The 22,883-nt window shown below is 46.7% G+C and overlaps 2 protein-coding genes across 2 annotated transcripts; one reads left to right on the top strand and one right to left on the bottom strand.

Annotated features, from left to right (window-relative positions):
• The first annotated feature begins 769 nt into the window (after positions 1-769).
• On the top strand, positions 770-4,263 carry LOC133910925 (protein SOSEKI 2-like). The gene is made up of 5 exons (XM_062353162.1): positions 770-1,106; positions 1,245-1,314; positions 1,419-1,534; positions 2,622-3,225; positions 3,935-4,263. Exons 1-5 carry the CDS (start codon positions 890-892, stop codon positions 4,053-4,055), a joined length of 1,128 nt encoding a protein of 375 aa, XP_062209146.1. The 5' UTR covers positions 770-889; the 3' UTR covers positions 4,056-4,263.
• Positions 4,264-6,962: 2,699 nt separating this feature from the next.
• Positions 6,963-9,451, bottom strand: LOC133910924 (serine carboxypeptidase 1-like). Its single transcript, XM_062353160.1, has 8 exons — positions 9,187-9,451; positions 8,600-8,707; positions 8,211-8,488; positions 7,886-8,137; positions 7,669-7,781; positions 7,474-7,572; positions 7,276-7,384; positions 6,963-7,121 (listed from the first exon to the last, which is right to left on the bottom strand). Exons 1-8 carry the CDS (start codon positions 9,449-9,451, stop codon positions 6,963-6,965), a joined length of 1,383 nt encoding a protein of 460 aa, XP_062209144.1.
• Positions 9,452-22,883: the final 13,432 nt, after the last annotated feature.

The raw sequence follows: 22,883 nt of genomic DNA, 5'->3' as shown, positions 1-22,883 counted from the left end.
GATTCACCTGACTTTCTGGACTAAAGATGAGCCAAACATTTCGAAAGGCATGCACTGGATCCACCAAAAGCACGAAGGTTAGTGGCGGCAACCGTCCAAGCCTGCCATTTCCCATCCCGTCAAATCAGATGAGAGGAGGCACGCACGCATCGCGCTGCACTGGCTAGTTTCCAAAAGCTGCAATCCCTCACAAGCCCTTCACTGCACTGCGCTAGAGCACACAAGGCACTTTCCTAACCGTGTCCCGCTCTTACGAGCAACTGCAAAACAAAACAAACCATAGCGAGGCGCTTGGCCCGGCCGAGAGGCGCGAAACAGGCGACGAGGCCAGGAAAAGCGCGGGCAGGGAGGGCCATGCGCCCATGCCTGCGCCCGCGGCGGGGTCCCTCTCCTCCCCGCAGCAGCAGAAGTCGGCGTCACGTCGGCCGGGCCCCGCCGCGGCAGCGCGACACCACTGCACCGTGCGGGGCAGGTGCAATCAATGCGCGGCAGCACATGCTTGATGACGCCCTGGCTGCCTCTGCCCGAGCGAGCTCCTCTTCTCTTTCCTCCGTTCCACGCCGCCGTGCGCTCGCACAGTGATTTGCCTAGTGGCCGGCACGGTTACAGCGAAACTAACAGGACGAGCACCGGAAATACTCCAGTACTATAGTTGACTAGTTACACCCCCGGGTGGGGCGATTCTTTCGAAAACCACAAAGCGCGCGACGCGACGTATAAAAGTGCTCGTGCGTCTATAGGAGAGGACGGACGCTCGGTACTCGGCTGACGTTCCATTCGTCTCCTCCCATCCTCTCCAAAGTCCAAAGTCTCGTACAACCTGCGTGGGCCAGCGAAAGCTGCGAGCTTGTGCTGGTTCGTGTAGACAGTGAGCTAGTCCTGGAGGGGGATGGAGGTGGCCGGAGCGGAAGGGAGGAGGCCGGTGGGCAGGGTGGAGGCGAGCCCGGAGCGGGGCAGGCCGGCGTACGCGTCGTCTGTGAGGCCGGCGCCGGCGAGGCCCATGAGGAAGGTGCAGATCATCTACTACCTCTGCAGGAATGGGCAGCTGGAGCACCCACACTTCATGGAGCTCGCGCAGCATCCCCACCAGCCCCTTCGCCTCAAAGGTACTCACTCGCATATTTGTTGTAGTATTGAACTACTGTACTTGGCTACTTGCATGCCCTTTCGATTCTACGAACCACTCCGATGTTCTAGCTAGTGATACTGATGCTGCTGCAATTTTTGTTGTTGCGGTTTTGAAGATGTGATGGATAGGCTCACGCTGCTGAGGGGCAAAGGCATGCCGGCTCTCTTCTCATGGTCTTGCAAGAGGTACGTACTTACTGGTCGCCGTTTCTTCGCTCCACAGGCAATGTGCACGCCTTTCGAACACTTTAGCTTACACCTGGTTGTCCATTTGTGTGTGGATTTTGAAGGAACTACAAGAACGGGTACGTGTGGAACGACCTGTCGGAGAACGACGTGATCTACCCTTCGGACGGCGTGGAGTACGTGCTCAAGGGCTCTGAGATCTTCCCTGGCTGCTCTTCCGGTACTGATCACCATCACCCTGCTCGCCTAGCTTGCTCTCAATCTCCTTCTGCTCGACTTCGTCGGAGTTACTACTGTCGACCGTACTGTAATATGGCCCTCGCATGCGCGGATGCATGAAGCATATAGATTAAGGATGATTAGCATGCCGTCTTAGTTGCGTAATCACGATATCCTTTTACGATGTTCTATACTAACAGTAGTGGTAGTATAAATTTAATATTATCATCTATGTGATTAAATACATATTTCTATAATTATAATAGTGATATTAATATTTACTTATCATACTATTTGAAGTACATTGAGGTCTTTTTTTTATATCTAATCTTCGAATTAATCTCCGAATAATTGTTCAACCAAATAATCAGTATTCAAATTAGTTTAAATATTAAATTTATAAATTTGCATGCTATTTTTTAAAATATCTTTATACTATATATACTTCTGATTAGTCTAAATATTAAATTTATGAATTTGCATGCTATTTTTTTCAAACCAAATAATCAGTAATCTCCGAATAATTGTTCAACCAAATAATCAGTATTCAAATTAGTTTAAATATTAAATTTATAAATTTGCATGCTATTTTTTAAAATATCTTTATACTATATATACTTCTGATTAGTCTAAATATTAAATTTATGAATTTGCATGCTATTTTTTTCAAAATACCTTTATATTACATATACTTTTCTTGTATACTATTCATACTACTTTTAAATACTGGTTAGTATTTAGTCAATCTAAACTATCCGATCGAAAAATAGAAATTTTTCATGAATTAAACTGCTACTGGTTCGTCTAAAAAAACAATGTGTACTGCGCTATTTCTTTCTTCTTTCCCCCTGGTCTCATCGTCAACTCGTTGGACCATCGGATGCTGGTACGTGAATGCAAGCGCAGCAACTTTCCTGCACCGTCCGTGTACGATCCCGTCACGTCGTAATTCGCGAACTCTAGAGAACCGTACCAGACTTGATAAACCGCATCCATGCATCATCTGAATTAATGACCACCTGTCGCTGCCAAATCGTTCAATTCGTGAGCTTTTATCCCGTGTCCTGACATTTTCCTGAACCTTGCAGATCGGTTTCAGCACCTCCGGGTGACCGATAGGTCTCCGACGAAGCCCCTGGCTCTCCCCCACAGCCACAAGCAGTACATGGACAGCTACCGAGACGACGCCGTAGAAGATCCTGAAGACGACGAGCTGGGGTACCAGTACCACCGTCGACCCGGGGCAGCTCGGCTCGCCAGGCCCGACAAACCCGTCTCGGCTCGCACCAACCGGGGCCGCCCCGTGGAGCTGCCCGTCGAGGAGACCTCGCCGCCGTCCTCGACCTCCTCGGACAAGCCACCCCCGGCCATCCAGCAGCCGGGCCGGGCTGATCAGGAGCCCGAGCCGAACCGTCCCGGCTCTATGCTTCTGCAGCTCATCGCGTGCGGGTCGACGGCAGCCACCGGCGGCTCGGGGCCGAGGCTGAGCTGCGGCCTGGTGAGCCGGCTCTCGTCCCGCGCCGGCGTGGACGAGGAGGAGGCGGCGGGCGGCGAGCTGAGCCGGCGGTTCGGGCACCTGGCGGTGGAGGACAAGGAGTACTTCAGCGGGAGCATCGTGGAGGGCAGCGGCGGCAGGGGCACGCCGCTGCCGGCGTCGTCGCACAAACGGTCCAACTCTTACAACGAGGAAAGGTAACCTCGCCGGAAACCGTTCATCGATTCGTCCTTCATTAGCTCCGTGTCCTTGTTTCTGTAATGACACGATAAAACTTATTTTAATTTGCGAGCTTTTCCTTTCATAGTCGCACTCGTGCTGTCATGTCTAGGCAGGAAGAGCTCCTTCGTAGGTCGTGGTTTACACGTAGACGTAGCATGCATAGCACGTTGAGACGAAATGGGAAGCTTGGAGTTTTCGTGACAGAACATAGAGGTCAACAAGTGAGCATGCCCTTAGTTCGGAAGGAAATAAGGAAGAAGAGAACAAAGGCGAATGTATGTCTCGCTGAGATCGAACAAAGTTGGCCAAAGAATGCTGAGACGGGTCCAAAGAAGTACCGAATGAGTAGTCTCTGCGAGATGGATTCGTTGGCTGTATGCTGTACGTCGTCGTGCAGTGTGGACTATGCATGCAGCGTGCCCCATTGGCACTGTTGGTGTTGGGTTGTGAGCCTGTACATTGGCGGCCGTACTAGGTGTTGTTCTGCGTCAGGGTAGCTGTGTACATAGTATGGTACACAGACACTGCACACCTACAAGCTGACAAGATGGAGTATTACACACGATAAGCTTATGCATTCTTACGCACGGGATTACTGTTTGTTTTGAGGCATATTGCTGGTGTATATCGTACGGATGCAGAATCGATCAATCGATGTTTTTTTTAATTTTGTTTAATTTTCAGGAGCTCGAGGCTTGGCGTCGGTGCGATCGGTGGGGAGAGAGTGGATGAGCAGACGGAAGGCGATGAAGGGATCAGGGGAAGATGCATCCCGGGCAGGAAGAAGCAGCAACCGCAGAAGTAGCCCCTGTGCGTTGGTCAGATTTGCATGGACTAAACATCTAGTAGCTAGCTCTACCCGTGACACAAAACTTGATCGAACACTGGTGTGTTTAGCATCTTTATAGTATCCGTTATGGTCAGGGCATGCGAGCTGTTTATTAGGGAGTACTATACTACTAGGTAGCAGTAGACTAGCTGATGGCCAGTTTAATCGATGCTGGATTCATTTCGTGGTGAGTCGTCAGCGATCGATCAGCGAGCTGCTGTGCTGGGAACAGTTATGAGGACGTTGGTATGCCCTATGTGAAAGAAAATAGAAATGGAGTACTCGCTGCGATGCATGATGCACCATTCATTGCTGGATCCTGTCCTGTGTGCTTTTCTGACGGCTGACGCACTGGCCATCGTAACAGCGTCGGGCGTCAGTGCTGTCTCAGCTGTTCCTTGCAGTCCAGTCTGCCAGGATATCTGTAGAACGTTGGAATGGCCCGCGCACGGAACCATCTTGCCTGGTTCACCTCTGGTAGATGGGCCGCTGGCAATAACTGAGCTCATCGCTGGCAATAACTGAGCTGCTGACCCCTGGCAATAACTGAGACCAACTCCAGCAGAGGGCCAAAACTAAACCAGAAGTGTAGATACATAGTAAATGTATCACATCCACGTGTTACAACCACACAAATTAAAATGTAAAAGATAAATAGATGATATAGAAGATGATTTAAGATGATAATTATACCTTCAAAATGAAGAATGATTTAAAATACGAATCGATCAACCTATCAATTTAATAATAATCAATTAGTTTTTGATAATAAAGCTCTCTATTTTACGCACCAAACCACCCGCTCGATCAGCTGCAATGGGCTGAACGCTTACCGTGTACGTCCGCTTGTCATCTAGCGGTCACCGCTGCTCACTAGCACTAGGTTTTGCTTTGCCCACACCGCAGAACGTTCAGAGATGGGGAGGCCAGAGGGGATCGACTATTCGGTTGCTGATTAAGCTGTTTCCAAGCCAGCAAGCACACGATGAATCGATATCCTCCTGTGACCTTTCTTCTTCATCATTCTCATGAACAAAACAAATGTTTGCCGCCGCGTTGCTTCCGACGACGGGATTCATAGAAGCTCTCACGGTATCTCTGGAAAAGGAGGGAGGGCTACTAGTGGCTGTCGGTAGCTAGGACGGCCGCCCCACCACGCCTATAGGGTGGGTCTGCCTCTGTCCACATCGGATGCGGATGTGCTCGTCCTGTATATGCGCTCTAGTAGAATCTTCTTCGAGCTCTATAGTGATGCGGCGAGGACTCAGAGAGGAGAGAGGAGCGACATATTTGCTGGAGGAAAAGCTTGGCCACAACATTGCACGGGGCCCACTCAACAATGGCTCGGTGCTCCCGTGAGTTCTGGTGGAGGGAGGGAGCGCAATGGCGGAGGGAGAGAGGAGAGCACGGGGGAGGAGAGAGGAGAGCGCAGGAAAGGCTAAGTGAGGATGGCAGAAGCTTCATCGCGTGACGAGGAAGGTTGGGTAGGGATCAAAGGGTCACAGTCACGATGGTGGCACGACCAGCGGCGAGCAAGCTCGCGCCAGTGGCACATGGGTCTCACAGAGGGCTGCCCTAGTGGAGAGGCAGAGGGGGTTTGGCGCGCACAGAAGGTGGAGGAGGGCATGAGGGTGCTCACCATAACAATGACTAGGCAAGAGGAACTACGAGGAGGCGGTGCGTCGAGCGATCAAGGGGACCCGCCGAAACTAAGGACGATGGCGGCACCAAGGCTCAATTTGACCGGGAAATTGAGAGTTCTGCGCAAGGATTGGCACTAATGAAACCTTCCCAGTGTGGATCAGGGCTCAATGAGGTAGGATTTGGGGTGGAGGCGATGGATTTGGGCCGGCGGCATTATGCGGTGGCCCCGTGGCCTTCGTCAATGCGGACGCCTACCGATCCGCACCTCTGGACGGTAGTGTGCCCTGCTTCAGCGCCAAAAGTTGCGGTGGACGCGTGCACAGTCACCGCGGCGAGTGCGCACATAGCAAAAACTCAATTTTCTCCTGAACCGTCGGAGTGAACGAAACGGTTAAAAGAAAAACCAATTTAATATAAGAACAAGAAATATATGGTTTGATTTATAAATATCTATTGGAGATAGTTTGAAAAGTAAGTATTATAATAGTGATAGTAAATAATGTAATAGTATTGTACGGTACAAAATTTTGAGGTAGTTGTTGGAGATGGTGTGAGCTCCTGATTCCTTCCTTTTACTGCTGATCTTTTGACACTGCTGGTGTTTGCCAATTGATCTGCTAGGACTGTGACCGACGTACTGAGAACAAGAAGAGTCGGGCCAAAAGAAGTTGGGCATCTCTCCTTACGCCGGGGCGAAGCCTTTACGCGGCCCACCAGCGTTCCTACGCGTACTTGTGAAAGCGGAAACGAAACGGTCCAGCCGGAGGTGGCGCAACAATTGTGTCCGCCCGTCTGCCTCAGCGGCAATGAGCGGAGGGGAAGCCGCGCCCGCCGAGCGGCGAAACCACCGGGCGTGTCGCGTGCGATACCAAATCCCCAAGCGCGTTCGGAGCGAGTGCTGCCCCGTTGGGTGGTACGCCAAGACTGTGCCGGAGCCGACGGGCCTGCCGCTGCAGCCCGCGGTGCAGGGCTTGCATAGTGCAGGGGGAACCGATGCATGCACCTGTTCCATTTGTGCCACCGAGACATCTAGACAACAGGGGTACAAGTCACAGATCTTTATTCTACAGTGCAATATGGAAATGCATGAGAACATGTACGGATGAAGAGCGGAGAAGAACGAAACACAAGGGAAGAAAGTCTGACACCATCAGCAGCAAACATCCAAACTAGTTCCCAAGACAGCACGGCCCTTGAACAAAGAAAGAAGGCCACAGGAGGTCCGGATGCCATGCCTTCTCACTCGAGCATCGGCGTCGCCTGTGGGAGCGGCTGCCCTTTGATGAACGACGAGACGAGCACCAGCCCGCGCTCCGGCTGGTCGATCGGCACCATGTGCCCGGACCCGCGGACCGTCGCGAACACCACCCCTTTGTACTCGATCACGTACCCGGCGACCTGCCACCATCGTCATCACCACAGCTCAGAAACAGACTGAACCTCGACAACTATGACTAAGAAAAACCTTAGTCTACAGGGTAGCATCGCATTATTGAGTGCAGGAATATAATTTGTGTTTGCCATCAGAAAAGTGACGGCACATAAACTGTACCTCCTTGCCGTCGGCGGACCAGGGGCGCCAGTCTGCTGCAACGCCGAGCCCGAGCTTTTCCACGGCCTGCCTCGTTGAGATCACAGGTACCATTGCGTCCAAGTCGCCACTGCGTGACAGACACCCCGTGCACTTTCAGCGACCAATCTGACTTGAGAGCAGAATAACGCTACGAACAAGTACAGGGCATCTGCCAACCTGAATAACCAGACGCGGACGCCGCTGGCGGCGATGGCCTTGATGTACGGCAGCATCGTCTTCTTCGGCGAGTCTCCAAAGGTGTTCAGGTTGTAGGTCCTGTTCCATCCGTCGCAGAGTTTCTTTCTGTCAACACAAACCAGAATCCTCCTCCAATACTAACTTCTTGTACTTCAGTAAGCATCGTGGCCATACCTGCATCTAGTCCATGGGTACTTCAACCCTGCATTCGCATGGATGGCCTTTTGTACCTGTGGCTGATTCAAGTATGCCTCCACGTAGTACTGGGCGCACGGATCAGCCAAATCCTGCCAACAGAGTAGCTTGTAGTTAATAACTTAATCCACTTTCGGCTGTGCAGCGCCCAGCTAAGATACATGCAGCAAGTAAGGCTGCATGCAGGTGCACAGACCATGCACTTGGATCCTGATGGCCTGACTTTCTTGTCATGGCAGGTTGATGCGTACACGTTGTACACGTCGATGTTGCCGAGGTGGCCGTAGGCAGAGTTCCTGGCCCCCTGACAAAGCGGCGACTCGTCGTCGGCGTTCCTGCAGTTCTGGGCGATGAGCGCGTGCGCCGAGTCGGACATGAACGCGTGCTGCCACAGGTACTCGAACATCGAACTCTGGTCCGACGCGAGCTCCAAGATGCCATTCCCAATCTGCCGCGAGCACCCGTATGTGTCAACCGGGCCACAGGATCACGATTTGCCATCAGTTTGTCTGCACACTTACTGCGATTCCTTTGAGATTGATGGGGCTGTCCTTGGGGCGCATGCTCCTGGCGAGGAGGATGGCGACGGCGAGCTCGGGGACGTAGTGGCCGGCGTAGCTCTCGCCGACGATGAAGAGGTCGCGGGCCTTGTACTCGGGGAACCGGTCCAGCCACTTGAGCAGGAAGAGGTAGGAGTCGTGCGCGGTCATGTTGTCGCCCATGGTGTTGTACACCTCCGTGTTGACGGCGTACGAGAAGCCCACGCCCACGGGGCTCTCCAGGTACAGCACGTTCGACACTGCACCGTTCGAGCGACACGACCACGGCCATGTCGTCGTCAGTTAGCAGCACGTAAGAATTACAGTCTTTTACGCACGCAGCGCGATCGATCAGTTTCTGTAGGCCTGACCTGTGTTCCAGGCGTATTTGTTTTTGCAAAGGGTTTTGCCGTCCGTGTCAACACGGAACGGGCCGATCTCCTGGAATGCTCCGATTCCGAAGGAAGAGCAGCCGGGCCCTGCACAAGAGCACCCTAGTAGTATCAGTATGAACATCATACTTAACAATTAACATCTCCGGCTAAACGATAGGTTCATGCTGTGAGCCTGTGATTTGCTTCTGTAGTTGGTTTATATGTATCCATGGAACTTCATGGCAGTATGCACTGTCTGCGAAACTCATCGCATCATACTCGTACAGAATGAACGGAATAAGATGGGGATTACTCGCCATGTTTAGCGACAATGATTAAATGAGAATTGCAAACACATTTGTCATTGCAATGCCGGTATGCGGTCGATCGGGCACGACCGAAACAGGCTTGAGGTCACCCTGTGAAACTTTTTATATTCCCTTTGACGGTGAATTTATAGCTGCAAATTAACATATCTAAAATCTAAATGCATTCATCCGACTGGATAATATTTCCCTTAAGACTATCTTTTCTGATAGGGAATTTCCTCAAGACTGCTCTGATCGATCATGCAGGAGAATTACCTCCATTTAGCCACAGAAGAAGCGGCTTTTGAGCTGCATCAGCAGACGCCTCCACGAAGTAGTAGAAGAGCGACTTCCCGGCCTTGTCATCAATGTTGACGTAGCCGGAATATTGCTGGACAACCGCATCCGGAGGCTGGCCGGGCAACGCAGCGATCTTATCCGCCTCCTTGGAGCCCTCGCCGGCGGCGAGAGGCTGCCGTGAGAGCAGGGAGAAGACGATCGCAACGGAGAGACACAGCGCTCTGACGTTCATCGTCGCCATTATATCTGCAAAACGAGAAAGACCGAAGCTTTCGATGGAAAGTGCCGTAAATTTCGAACTCTGGATTTATAGACAAAATCAAATTTTCGGGAGGCTGAATTCTGGTTCTTCAGTTGGTGTCTATTCCTGGAACCGGCTTCTGTTCTACGTCCGCCCTTCCTCTCTTCCAAGAATTCTTCAACAGCTTTAGCCTCTTATTTCCCAATTTTGAGGATGTCTTTACCAATAATAGGTTGTTGCTTGATGAGCAGATGACTGCTTCCAGCAATTTCAGCCCGTTCGTTTGGTCGTCTAGATATTTGTACTAATAATATCCGAGAGATTGTGTCAGACTCCCAGTTCGGCAGAACGAATGCCAGTTGCGAGCTGTGAATATATGTTGGAAATAATAACATTTTCAAATTTAATTTAATTTCTGATATAGCACGAATAAGAACAGATAAAAATAAATAAATATCGACTATGTTTCGACTAGCCTCAACTGAATTCGACTGGTCTCGATTAGGATTCGACAAGTCCTAACAAACCTCGACTATGAGCATGTCCTAGATGAGATATTCGATTAGGAACTCAAATAGGATTTACGTACATATCCGATGGCGACGTGAGATGCAAATACCCTCGTAATGTCGATGCATGATGCAGTAGACGATGACGAAGATGAAATAGTCGATGCAGAGGTTATCATGATATCGATCCAGTAGGCGATGATAAAGACGAAGTAATCGAAGTAGACCGCGATGATGTAAAGGAAGCAGATCGTGAGCAGTCGCGACGAGCGCTTCCAAAAAACTTATTCGCCCTCTCCACAGCAAAAAGAATAAAACGACAAAAGAAGACCGCACCTGGGCCCGATTTCGACAGACCATTCACGCAGGTTCTGCGCACCTTTGCCATGGCCACGGCCTGAGAGGCGAGCGTGCGCATGTGTTCATCTAGCCCTCTCATCCACACACGGTAAGTGGGTGAAGAAGAAAAATCATTTTAAGTTGATCTCCATTTTAAGTTGATCTCCATCCACCTCAATTAGCAAGGTAGGACTAAAGAAACACACATCTCTTATATAGTTGAGCCTTTAAGATTTATTTAAAATTATACAAATATAATGCGCTAATCCTATATATTCTAACAGTATAAAGTTTGGTCTATGAATAAGTACCTCGCTTTGATATTTTTGGATCGGTAATGATGACGGTTGAGATGAGCACAACTGCTTAAACATTTTTAGATATTTTTAAGTAGCAACGAGAGTTAAATGACATAATAAAGAACGAGAAATGAAAAACACTAGTGCATGTGGATGTAGGAACGTATATTATTTTAGCTCTCAGAAGTGCACCAAGATCTATACAGAGAACTAGTAATAACTAGATCTGGTTGGGTTTTGACTATCGAAAACTTTCAATTACCACTGGGCACATTTGATGACAGTGACAGTACATGTATCTGCAGAGAACTGCAAGAATTCAGCGGGAAAATAAGAAATTGTTGCTAGAAGATTTATTAGATAATTATACAGGTGTACACGAGAATGTTTTCCCCACCTTAATAAAGCAATCGATTTCGCAGTCTGTCGTGTGCTTTGTGTTGTGTTGTATAAGGCTCCCCTCTTTTTATTTTTGTAGGTGTTTAACATCCCCTCCTTTTTTTTTTCATCCCCTCCTTTTTTTTTTTGGCCACGATGGGTATAAGTGTCATTGAACTCCTATCTCATATAATGAACTAGCAGGATAGTGGCAACGGGTTAGGTCGGAGTTGGGTAGAGTGAGAATGTATCCGACCCCAAACACGAGATATTAAACCTGACTCGACCTCGAAACTCTTACCAGATGCAAAACCAACCCTGGCCGGGGGGGGGGGGGGGGACCCGAGACCTAATGAGGGACTCAAAACCAGATGAGGAGCGGTCTAGATCTGTCTTCCATAACCTCGCACTGTTGCTCAGCTCTCGGTGGTGGCTTGTCCTCCCCCTGGACCCTAACCTCGCGCAATGACAACGTGTAGTGTGCGATGACCGCGTGTGGCAATCATGACGTGGCACGCGGCGACAACGTGCGGAGGTTTGGAGTCCGAGCGCGTGGGCTCTATGGGCCTAGACCACGATCTACTGTTTTCAGATGACCTGATGGGTACCTGTGGGTACAGAAGCTACCCTGACCTCAGACCCACCTGAATTAGGGCCCCGACCTGATCGCCCCGCTTGTCACATTTTACATCCGACCCCGCCCCCGCTAGGGTCTGAAACCAATGGGCCCCCAATCTGACCTGGCTCACTGCAATACCCTTACTAGCATCACTTCAATATTTTACCATGATAACATGTGACTAAAATTTAGCCTCTTTAGTTTTTATGAGTTAGTGTCATTTAGTTACAAAACTTATAAAATTAGAAGAAGAGACACAAATTATGTTAGTGAAACAGAACATTGTTTATGCTCTAAACTTGTATCCGAATAGTATACATGTATTGATTCGATTCATATACATTTTGATCAACTGCCAAAAACGTGCGTTAGATATAGATAGGACAACTAAAATCAGAATATATTTGTCTTGTATACGTATTGTGCTTTGCTTGTTGCTTGCTTTATGTGACGACCTTGAGTAATATTGTGTTTCTTAATCTATTATCTTAGTAAGAATTTGAAAAAGAAATCATTATTTTTTTATTATGAATTTTAGCTACCGATGAATTGTATTTTACATGAACTCTTTATTCAGATATTTGATTTTTATAATAATTTGATTTTTTTCTAAGACTATATTTGATATAAATTCTTATTTTTTCTATCTAACACTAATTTTAATTACTATTAATTCTATTTTTTGGACTCTTCATTTAGATATTTTACTTCTCAAACCGTTTGAAAATCGAACTACTAATTTTTTATAATTTTTATTTCTAAATCTAGCCATTTATTAATCATATTTGATATAGGCTCTTTGATTTAATCTAGATTGTTAAATATTTATAACAATGAGTGATCTAGATTTTTTTTTATTAATATAGTAATTTTGTGACTTGAAAGCGAACATGTTGAGTCCTTTTAACACTCAAATAATACACTACTGCCATATTTTCAAAAAACAAAAATGATTTTCCACATACATATGGTTAATCACCGCAGTTGAATGTGTCTCGAGATTTGATACCAACTTTCAGATTCAAACCAACGAGCCGATAGAAAATCCCTTTGTGAGCGCGCCAACTTCTTACGAAGTCATGCGTGACTCCGACAACGTGGGTGTGAGGACTCATCCAACTTAAATTCGATTTAATTATTATAACGCTCATTTAATAAGATGAGAGCCAGTTCATGTCCGTCTCCCGATGAGCCACATGTTGATCAACATCTCACCACAACAATCGTAGCTACTAATGATTAAAGCGAATCTAATTTCAGTAGTCCTAGTATGTGTGCATTAGTAACTCACAGGAAAAGCTATTACCCACACATACATTTACAACATGAATAGCACAACATTGAGACTAAACATGATTGAAAGGATTACAAGTTGATATAAAAATAAAAGACAAGGTTTCAACTAGCGTTAACATACATACGCCGCAGAGGAAAACGGCTAAAGGAAACAAAACCAGTGGAGCCATTTGCCCACAAGGCAACCAACCGGGGTTAGAGTAGCCGGCATCTAACTTCACTTGAAAAAAAAAAGCAGCGTGAATACAAAGATACTCGCAAGACTTAATCCATAATGGGTCCATATAATAACCCAACTCTAAGAATTATGCATTTAAGTCATTACCGAGGAGTAGGCCAAAAGATTACAAAAATTCATAAGCGTAAGCAACCTAGATACCTATGTGTGAGCATCTATACTTAACCAAAAGTACATTCCTACCTTGTAACCAACAACATAAATATAAATGTAACTGGAACCATCTCATATAATCAATAAACCTCAACGACCAAACCCGACATACCATACCAATCAACCCAAATCCAAAAATTCTACGACCGGTGCGGATGGATAGAAGCATGCTCACAACCGAGAGCGCGGTAATTTAAATTGATTTTATACCCTGCAGGGGTACAATTTTACCCACATAACCCACATCCATCCTCTTAGCACCCGAGACAACCTTTCTCATACCTGGAACTACCTACTTGCACATGCCCCTATGACATCGGGATTACCGCAAGCGTGTCTCGAACACCTTCGGCTCTCCGCCACCTTACTTCCTCTTTATTTTTCTTACGCGTCATAGGGCTTCAAGGCAAGTGTTAACATAACATATGATACTCAGCTCATTCGTTCATTATCCGAATATGTGGTTATACGGAAAATGCTAAAGCCAAAACAACACCGACGAACAATGATTAAATGATGCAAGCGGTTTATGGCATCTGAGCAGAGTTCAATTTACCGTTTTTCAAATGGTAACCGCTCCCAAGCGGTAACCAAAAATACGTGGTTATCACGATAACCGCTCGAAATTTGCACAAAATTCATTTGTTAAAATTTAAAATTTGGACAAAAAAAGTCAGATTCTCCGTTTGGTAACCGGTCGAATCGGACCAGTTACCGAGCGATTTCTCGATTTATTGAGAGATTTTCTCGAATTTTTCGCATTATCGGTAACCGCTCGGTTTTGTCGGTAACCTCTCGGTTTTCTCGATTTATCGAGCGGTTTTCTCGATTTTCAATGAAGTTCAACAAAAAAACCCAAAAATTGGCTCAATCTTGTAAAATCAATAACTAGTTCATCTGAGCTTCAAATCAAGTGAAAGAAATTTTGTTTGTTTCCTTGTAACATGATATACATGCTAAAAGTATTTCTACTCATAAAAAATTTGAAATTTTTTTGTGAGTAGTTTACTCTTTGCTAGTCCAAAAATCATGAAACTAATGTTGTTAGTCTTCTTACATGGTCCTATGTCTTTTAAAAATACATGAACTCATAAATTAGTTTTTTAACATGCATGATTGTGTAAATGTGTTGCGACTAGATTAATTCATAACTGACCCATCACACCTCTAAAATTAGTGAAACCACTTTTATTAGTTTATTTATACTATGCTTTATGTAGGAAAAATAATGGTAGACATGAAAAAGTTAATTACAGTGTTGTTTCTTAACATATTCACTTTATGTTTGTGAACTTTGTAAAAATTATGGAGAAATTAATAAAACTCTAAATGAAGTGAATCAATTTTAAAGATCCTCTTAATATATGTTCTACACAAGAAAAATATATGTTTGCATGTTAAGCTTTTCGTTAACATGAGTTAATAACTGAGCCGCACGCTTCAACTTTTTTCTTTTTTTCAAACTTCCTCTCTATAGAATATGATGCAAACAACATTATTTTTGAAAATGTTTTTCACATATGGCCATATAATTGTCTCTAGTTTTTTAGGATTTTTTTTGAACTTTTTTTTTTCGAATTTTTTGAATTCAAATTTGGTTACCGTTCGGTTTCTGAAACCGAACCGGAGCGGTAAGCTCGGTAACCGCGAACTTTGACCTATTACCGTCGATAAATTGAACCCTCCATCCGGGCTCTTCTCCCAACCTACCCCTAGCACTGCCACACCTTGCGTCATCCTCACATCTCATACAACACACATCATTGTCATTGTGTTTGTAAAGAATAAGTAAGCCTTAAGCTCGTGAACAACGGTTGAACCGTTGAACCATTGCTTGACTTTTACTGAGTACCTAAGCATTGCTAAGCATATCGAACAAACTTATAAGTTAGACATCAACAATGTTATTAAGGCTACAAAGATATGGATAATCAACAACTCAAAGTAGAGGTGATGCAAATCAATATAGGTTCTACCCATATAAACCCAAAAATAGACTCACTACTCATAAAACATACATAAAGCGCAATTTATCAAGTTATACGATACGAGATTGTCACAGCCTAAAACCCGTAATCACGTATTTAAGCATAATCATGCATCATAAGCATCATGTCTAATTTTTGAGCAATTTTATTTTAGAGTACTAGAACACCTCGTTTTGAGTCAATCGGACAAGAGAAAGAAAATTCGAGAGAGAAAGAATTGAATTTGCACATTCTTTCTCTAACATATGGGGCCCACCTAGTTGGCCAGCCCCACCACCTCACCTCCCTCTCTCCATAGCAGCCCTCTCCCCCGCCCGTGCTCTCTCCCTCACTCACCCACCCACCCACTCCCTCTCTCTCCTCTCTCTCTCTCTCTCTCTCTCTCTCTCTCTCTCTCTCTCTCTCTCTCTCTCATTTTGACTCTCTCCCTCTCCCACCCGCTCTCTCCCTCCCCAATCGAGCCAAGAGAAGAAGGAGAAGCAAGGGGAGGCCATGGAGCAGATCCCCGATGAGCTCCCCCACCGCAGCCCGCCGAAGGTCGTCCTCCCCGTCGAGCTCAAGCACCTCGGCCACCTCTTCTTCCTCCTCAACCTGACCACAACCCTCCCCGATGTCATCTCGAGCTCCATCCCTTCCCCAACTCCTACGGCTGAGCTACAAGCTTTCTAGGGCATGGTGAGCACCCTAACCCCATCCCATTTCATTCTCATGGCCGGATCTACCGGTATCGAGCTCAAAAGAGCTCAACAACGGCCGCCACCACTATTGGAGGCAATAGATGAGTTTTGGTCATTTTCAGCTTATGCGTGTTATCCTACGCGGTAGAGGAGGTCAAGATGATGCTCTAGGTCCAAAATTCCTACCCCAAAAGTCGCCAGAATCATTGCCGGAGAGATCCCCGGCGAAAATCAGCATTTCTGACCTCACCCGAAGGTTCCGAGTAATCCTAGCCAAAAATACCTGAGGACCCCCACCCGGAGGTTCATCCCGAAGTTTCGGAACCCTCGGAACGTCCGGATAGTACTATTTATCAGACAATTTTCTTTTTTTCTTTGTTAAAATTGGAAAATTCATAATAAATTATTTGTAGGTCCAAAAATCATGAAACCAATTTTTTTGTTTCTAATAACCCCCTCTACCTAGTAAAAATATCCCAAACCATGAAATAATTAATTAACTTTCTGAGATAAATTATTTAGGTTAAAGCTTCATTAATTCACCATTAATTCTTTACAAGTCTAAAATTGGTGAAACCAATTTTGCTAGTCTTCTTATGACTTGTTCTAACTAGGAAAAATATTTTCATGCATTATAAAGCATATTTTATGGTATTTAATTATATGCTTATTGCGATACATTCTTTTCTTTAGTGATCGTCGAACCGGAGTGTAACGAGTTTTCGTGAAGAGGTTTGACGTTTGATCCTGAATGGAAGAAAAACAGTAAGACAAGAATCTGAGTATATTGCACCCTTTGGTTCAAACAAAATAAAGTCTAAATTGATAAATTATTATTTATGTATGGTTGCATGCTCAGTGAGTCAATATCGGGCTTATATAGTTAGAACTTATGTTGATTGCATTACCTTTACCTTGAGTTGTTGTTTATTCATATCCTTGTAGCCTTGATAACATTGTTGATGTCTAATTACAAGTCTATTCGATATGCTTAGCAATGAATAGTAAAAGTCGAGCAATAGTCCAACCATTGTCCGCGAGCTTAGGAACTACTTATTGTTCACAAATCCAATGATGATATTGAGATATATGAGATGTGAGTATTAGATGAGATGTGAGCGGTACTAGGGGTAGTTCGAGAGAGGAGCCCAAATGCCTTTGATTGTTTGCATCAGTTAAGCACCGTCCATCAGTACCGTTAGCTTTAGAACTTTTCCGTACTTACCACATACCCGATATGGGATGGGTAAGCCAAGTACCATAAGTCGTCGTGCTCATTTGACCTCTGCGTCGAGATGTGAGAGGGAATGCTGTTAGGCGTGCCTAAGATTATACCGGTAAGTTGTGGTACACATGGGATGTAGGTGTCCTCCACATTACTCGACATGTGAACAAAGGTTGAGGGTGGGTACGTGAATGGTTGATACGTGAATCATCACTCGCAACTCAAAGATTGTGTGGGTGGTGGTTTCGTTTCATATGGGTCCAGGAGTACCCCCGTAGGGTGTAAAATCAATTCAAATTGCCATGCTCTCGGTTCTGAGCATGCTTCTATCCATGCACAATGATCATAGAGTCATGAATGAGGGGTGACGGTTTGGTATGTTGGGTTGCGTTTGAGATGGTTCTATATATATATGTGTGTGTGTGTCTGTGTTTATTATGTTTCCAGTTATATTTATGCTTTAGTTGGTGTTTACCGAAAAAGAAAGAGCTTGTTTGGTTAAGTATAGGTGCTCATACATAGCTCTTAAGATTTGCTACAACATATGAAATTATTTAACCTTGTGGCCTAGTCTTGCTAAATATCTAAATGTATAATCTTTGGAGTTAGGTTTATATGTACCCTATATGGATTAAGTCTTGTGAGTACCTTCGTACTCACGCTGCTCTTTTAGGTTGCAGGTGAGGAAATATTAGCTTTTGGCTACTTCATGTCCGCTGATGCCAGCAGCAGGCAAGAGTAGTGCCGTCTACTCGTGTGGTGAGATTTTGGGTGGAGCCTAAGTGCATATGGCTCCACCAGTCTTTTTGTTGTTGTTAGGTTTTAATTCTTCCGCTACATATTTTATCTCTTTTGATGTAAATTATGGTAAATGGTGGAATGCTTAAGCTTTATTGTGATGTTATATGTTTGAAAGGCATGTGTTCTGATCTTGGGCACAAAACACGTGCTGGGAATATCAGGACGGTATTATAATTAATCATTATAGACATAATTATATAAATGATCAGCTTAATGGTTAATTAGAATATTGTTTGGACTGTTTCTCATAGTGTGGCATCAGAGCTTGGTTTAATGAAGTAGCCTAAATATAATTAGGACATCGTTTAGTAAGTATGTCAACTTCACTTAAACAACTCACTAAAATTATTTTGTACCTCCTCTGGTTAATATGTATGAACTTGCTATATTATGCCCCTAGGTGTAATGCGTCGTTGTTTGCGGCGCTTAGATCATTTGGGTTCTGCATTTTTGGTTGTTGCATCAACGAAAAATGTAAGGAACACATTCCGATGGCGGTGAATATCAGGGTCTCAATCAGTGTGAGGTAGGAGCCCGGTGTGTCTCGTACAGTGATGGCATGAGAAGTGAATATGTTAGCAATAACGTGTGAACATCCACCGTACGATAGTAGTTATAGCTATCTACCCATGTGGTAATTATATGGGGTGTCCTGTAAGGCGAAGGTATAGGAAGTGAATATGTTGGCAACAACGTATGAAACGTCGCTTGTGCGGCGAGTTGCACAAGCATTGTTTGCGCAATTTTTTTTTTCTCGCACGAAGGGTGATGATTGTGATTGTGATACTTGTTGGGGTGTGATGCACTCGAGAAAGAAACGTGTAGATAGGGACCGAGCATACTTTCTTTTTTCCTATTGCTCTTTTTGCACGCATTTGCCAATCATGGGCTTTAAGGAGCCTGATCGCATTCATGTTGAATCTTCTGTCCTTGTCGTTCTAAATTCCTTTCGTATCTCCCTTATCAAGATCTTGTCATCACTAACTTTGAGATTGATGACAGAATGAGAACCCATAGTTCAAATACCCGAGATGGAGGACTACCCCTGCCATCCCCTATGGCAGAGATGTTGGATCTTCTCAAAGTTATTGCTCAAAACATGGCCCATCTTGTTGGAGGTAGAGCTAACCTGCATGGAGGATTCTTCGAGTTCCTACGCATCCAACCTCCTATCTTCACCCGCGCCGAAGACTCTAATGATGCCGATGATTGGCCTTGCACCATTGAGCAGAAGCTTGCTCTCGTCCGGTGTGACGATCATGACAAGATCCGATATGTCACCCATCAACTTCAAGGTGCAGCCGTGGCATGGTGGCAGAGCTACCTCGCCATGCAAGCCCCTCGCTACCTCATCACTTGGGCAGAATTCCACATGGCTTTCCGTGCTTTCCACATCTCTAAAGGTGTGAGGGACATCAAGAAGCATGAGTTCCTCAGCATCAAGAAAGGAGACAAGTCCGTGATGGATTATGTGCATGAGTTCAACTCTTTGGCTCAGTATGCACATGAATACGTCTCCACCAAGAAGCACAAACAAAAATACTTTATGGATGGTCTTTCTACGAAGATGCAAAAGAAGCTCTTCGCCCATAACTTAGATGATTTCAACATATTTGTGAGCAAGTCAATCATGGTGGAGTACAAAATGAAGAAACATCAAGATGAGAAGAAGCGCAAGAGGGAGGAACAATTTTCTGATGGTCTACTTTCGTGATTGGCTTAGAAAACCACATCCCGAGGGGAGGTTAAACGTCCGAAGAGAGAGAGAGAGAGAGAGAGAAACCTGGGAGAGAGAGAAAAGGAAGGCGTGTGCGTGGGAGAGGATCGCGAGAGAGAGAAACTTGAATTGCCGTTGGACCCGAGAGGCTTTTGGTTCCCCATGCAGCCTCTCAAATTCCAAAATGGCTAGGCTCACGGCGGTTGGGATATCGCATTCGCCCTATAAGTTGGACAGGCAAAGGCTCCCCATGAAACTTTTCGCTATCTCCCTAGTCACCAAGCCCTATAGCCCAACGCCCATCGCCTTCTTCTCCACCAGAGCTTTCCTTACAACCCCCTCCCCCAGAAATCCCATGGCGCCGCGCACTGGCAATGAGCTAGACTTTCCCAAGTCGAAGTGTACCAAAGCGAGGCTAAAGGTGATGTAAGAGAGCCGTCTGCTCCCTCGCCAGCTTTCTTCTGGGTACCGTGCTGGGGTGGACACACTTGCTCCCCATGAGGGGGAGATTGTGATGTTTACCTCCTTTTTCCTAGCCGGTCTCGTGCCATCCTTCTATGAGTTCTTCACTACCGTCGTTTCCTTCTATGACGTCCATCACATCCACCTCAACCCCAACTCTATTATCATGTTGATCATTTTTTCTCACATGTGCGAGAACTTTATCGGGGTCGAGCCATGCATCGATCTCTTCAGATACTTCTACACAGCCAGGCTGGTGGCTGGGCCGGCCAACGGGAGCTCATACCTCGAGATGGGTTTTAAGCCCTCGTGATCGGGCTGGAGGGAGGACTTGTTCTACCTCAAGACGAGGATGCCATGGATAATATCTTCATACCGAGCGGACAGGCTCAGTACAACGAGAACTAGGGAACCACCCTCATGCCCACCACGAAGTTGTTGGTCCTCACAGCCTGGGTCAAGAACCTTGTGAATGCCGGGTTGACGGGAGCGGACGTCATCCGTTACTTCGTCAAGCATCGGCTGTGCCCTCTGTGAAGGAGAGAGTACCCGACCTATTTGTACACCAGGAGGGATTACATCACTTGGGAAAGCTCCACAGGTAACGTCACATCCCTTTTCAAGGTGTCTGCTTGTTGATCATATGGTATCTTACGTATTCCCTTATCTTAGAGTTGGCCGATGATGTCATCAACTAGCGGGTCAAACTCCTAATGGCGGCCGTTGCGAGGAAGAATGGACTTATGCGAGATGCTTTTTCATTGTGCGATCTGTCGCCTTCGGAGGGCCTGCCGCATGGTATGCCTGGCTTTTAACTTAGAATTTTTGATTCGTCATCTTCCCATGGGTTGAGGTTTCATAGTTCATGTTACAGCAGGATCTTCCACTGGTCGATGTATTGCATCTGGTAACTGTCGAGGCCACGACTGCAGAAGTCAGCGTAGCTGGTCATGGAGGTTGCCAGACTGCCCAGAGCCAGATGAAGGTTGCGGGTGGTGGTCTTGAGAGTGGCACCGGCCAGCAGGGGCTGACCCGTGTCACTCCGACCAGCCTCACCCTGACTAGGTGCCCACCGACCAGACATCCCTCAACCATACCCCTTCTGCCCAGACCGGGAGCGGTCATGTCACTACCAACTGAGCATCTACTCTTATAGGGAAAAGACCGGCGGGGGACTCGTTTGTCCTAGACGCGTCCAAGCACGTCTGTGGGTCATTCTCAGCCCTGTCCTCCACGAATAGCCAGTCCAGTGGCTTCATGAGGACAAGGCTCGTGCTCATGTCTCCGCATTCATAGTGAGTTCTCTGGTTGGTGTAGGATACACCGGGCTCGTATTCTCCTTTTGGTTCCGTGGTTCAGTTGTTGTTGCAGGCCTCGACCACTCCTACTGCCCCGTTCGTGACTCCCCCTCCAGTACCACAGCAGGGCGTTTCGGTCCCTCTTCTAGCATCGGCCTCAGCCCCAGGAGCACTAATCATGACTCTTGTACCGACGGAGCCGGTCATGGAGCCTGTTCCAGAATCCAACCAGTTCTCCGTGGTCGGCCATTTCCCGACCATGGTCCGCAAGCTGGTTGCCAACAAGGAGGCGGTGGTAAGTAGGTGCACCGAGCTAGAGAGGCAACTGGCTCAGGAGAAGTAGGCGAGGCTCTTGCTTCAGCAGAAGTACGATGAGCTCCAGCGCTAGCAAGCTACGCTTGCCGCTGAGAACCTCCAGCTCAAGGCGGACAAGCATACCACCCACTGCCTTCTCCTGGATGCCTTTAAGGCATTGGTGGATCCCTTGGGGAAACTCAGGCTGGACATCATTGAGCCACAATCATGGCCCACAACTCTATCCTGGGCCCGTGCCACCAAGGTTCTCTTGGAGAGGTTTTCCGAGCTCCCGGGTATCCTAGGGGCGAGAGCTGCGGAGGATGTGGAGGAGGCAGTGAGGGAGACTGCAGGGTACGCCCTCCATTGCTACCGTAGTCGTGACCCCAACTTCGATTCGGACGTCATTCAGGAGGGAGTCGCGACCATCAGACCTGAAGCCGAGAAGAAGCTGCAGCAGGAGTGCCAAGGGACTGTAGATTTTGCAGAGTCTATTTTTAGGGTGGAGACCACCAAGGAGTAAGAACTGGGCAGTAACTCTAGTTTTGTAATATATCTAGATGATCCCTTTTATTTTATGATAAGCTTGTGTCACAACTGTGGTCGTAGAATTCACGACATGTCCGAACTTGGTGCTCACCTCGAGCCCCCGACCACGCCCATAAATGGAGCGCAGCTAGAGCCAACCAGCCCCTCTTCTCACAGCATGCCCTCGACCATGCTTACTGATGATTTTGACAACCAGCGTACTCGAAAGGTGTGGTCGAGCGAGCGAGTCTACAGGGTGGTATCCAAGGTACGTTGGTTCGACCGTTCAAGCTATGTGCAATCTTAGGCTAGCCGTGTAAAATTTCGACCAGCTAACTCTTGCATGGCTCTTGTCTTGTTTGTCGACCAGCTTGTCGGGAGGAGCTCTTTACGGTACGACAGGACCTGGCGCAAATAACCAGGGAGAACAACTAGCTGTGAGAATAGTTCTATGATCGCCTCAACCGCTTTTGGGATGAATTCCTCACGTCACGGAGGGACTAGGAGCAGATGGTCAAGGAGAACGACGAGTGGTGCAAAAAGTTCTACGATCGTTTTATCCGAGCTTTTACCCCCTTCGACTCGTTGCTCTGTTCCATCAGCATTCAGGT

Source organism: Phragmites australis, chromosome 3, assembly GCF_958298935.1.
Source record: "Phragmites australis chromosome 3, lpPhrAust1.1, whole genome shotgun sequence".
NCBI classification, from domain to species: Eukaryota; Viridiplantae; Streptophyta; class Magnoliopsida; order Poales; family Poaceae; genus Phragmites; species Phragmites australis.
Note: the sequence above shows the minus strand (reverse complement) of the source record. Positions and strands in the feature narration are given on the sequence as shown.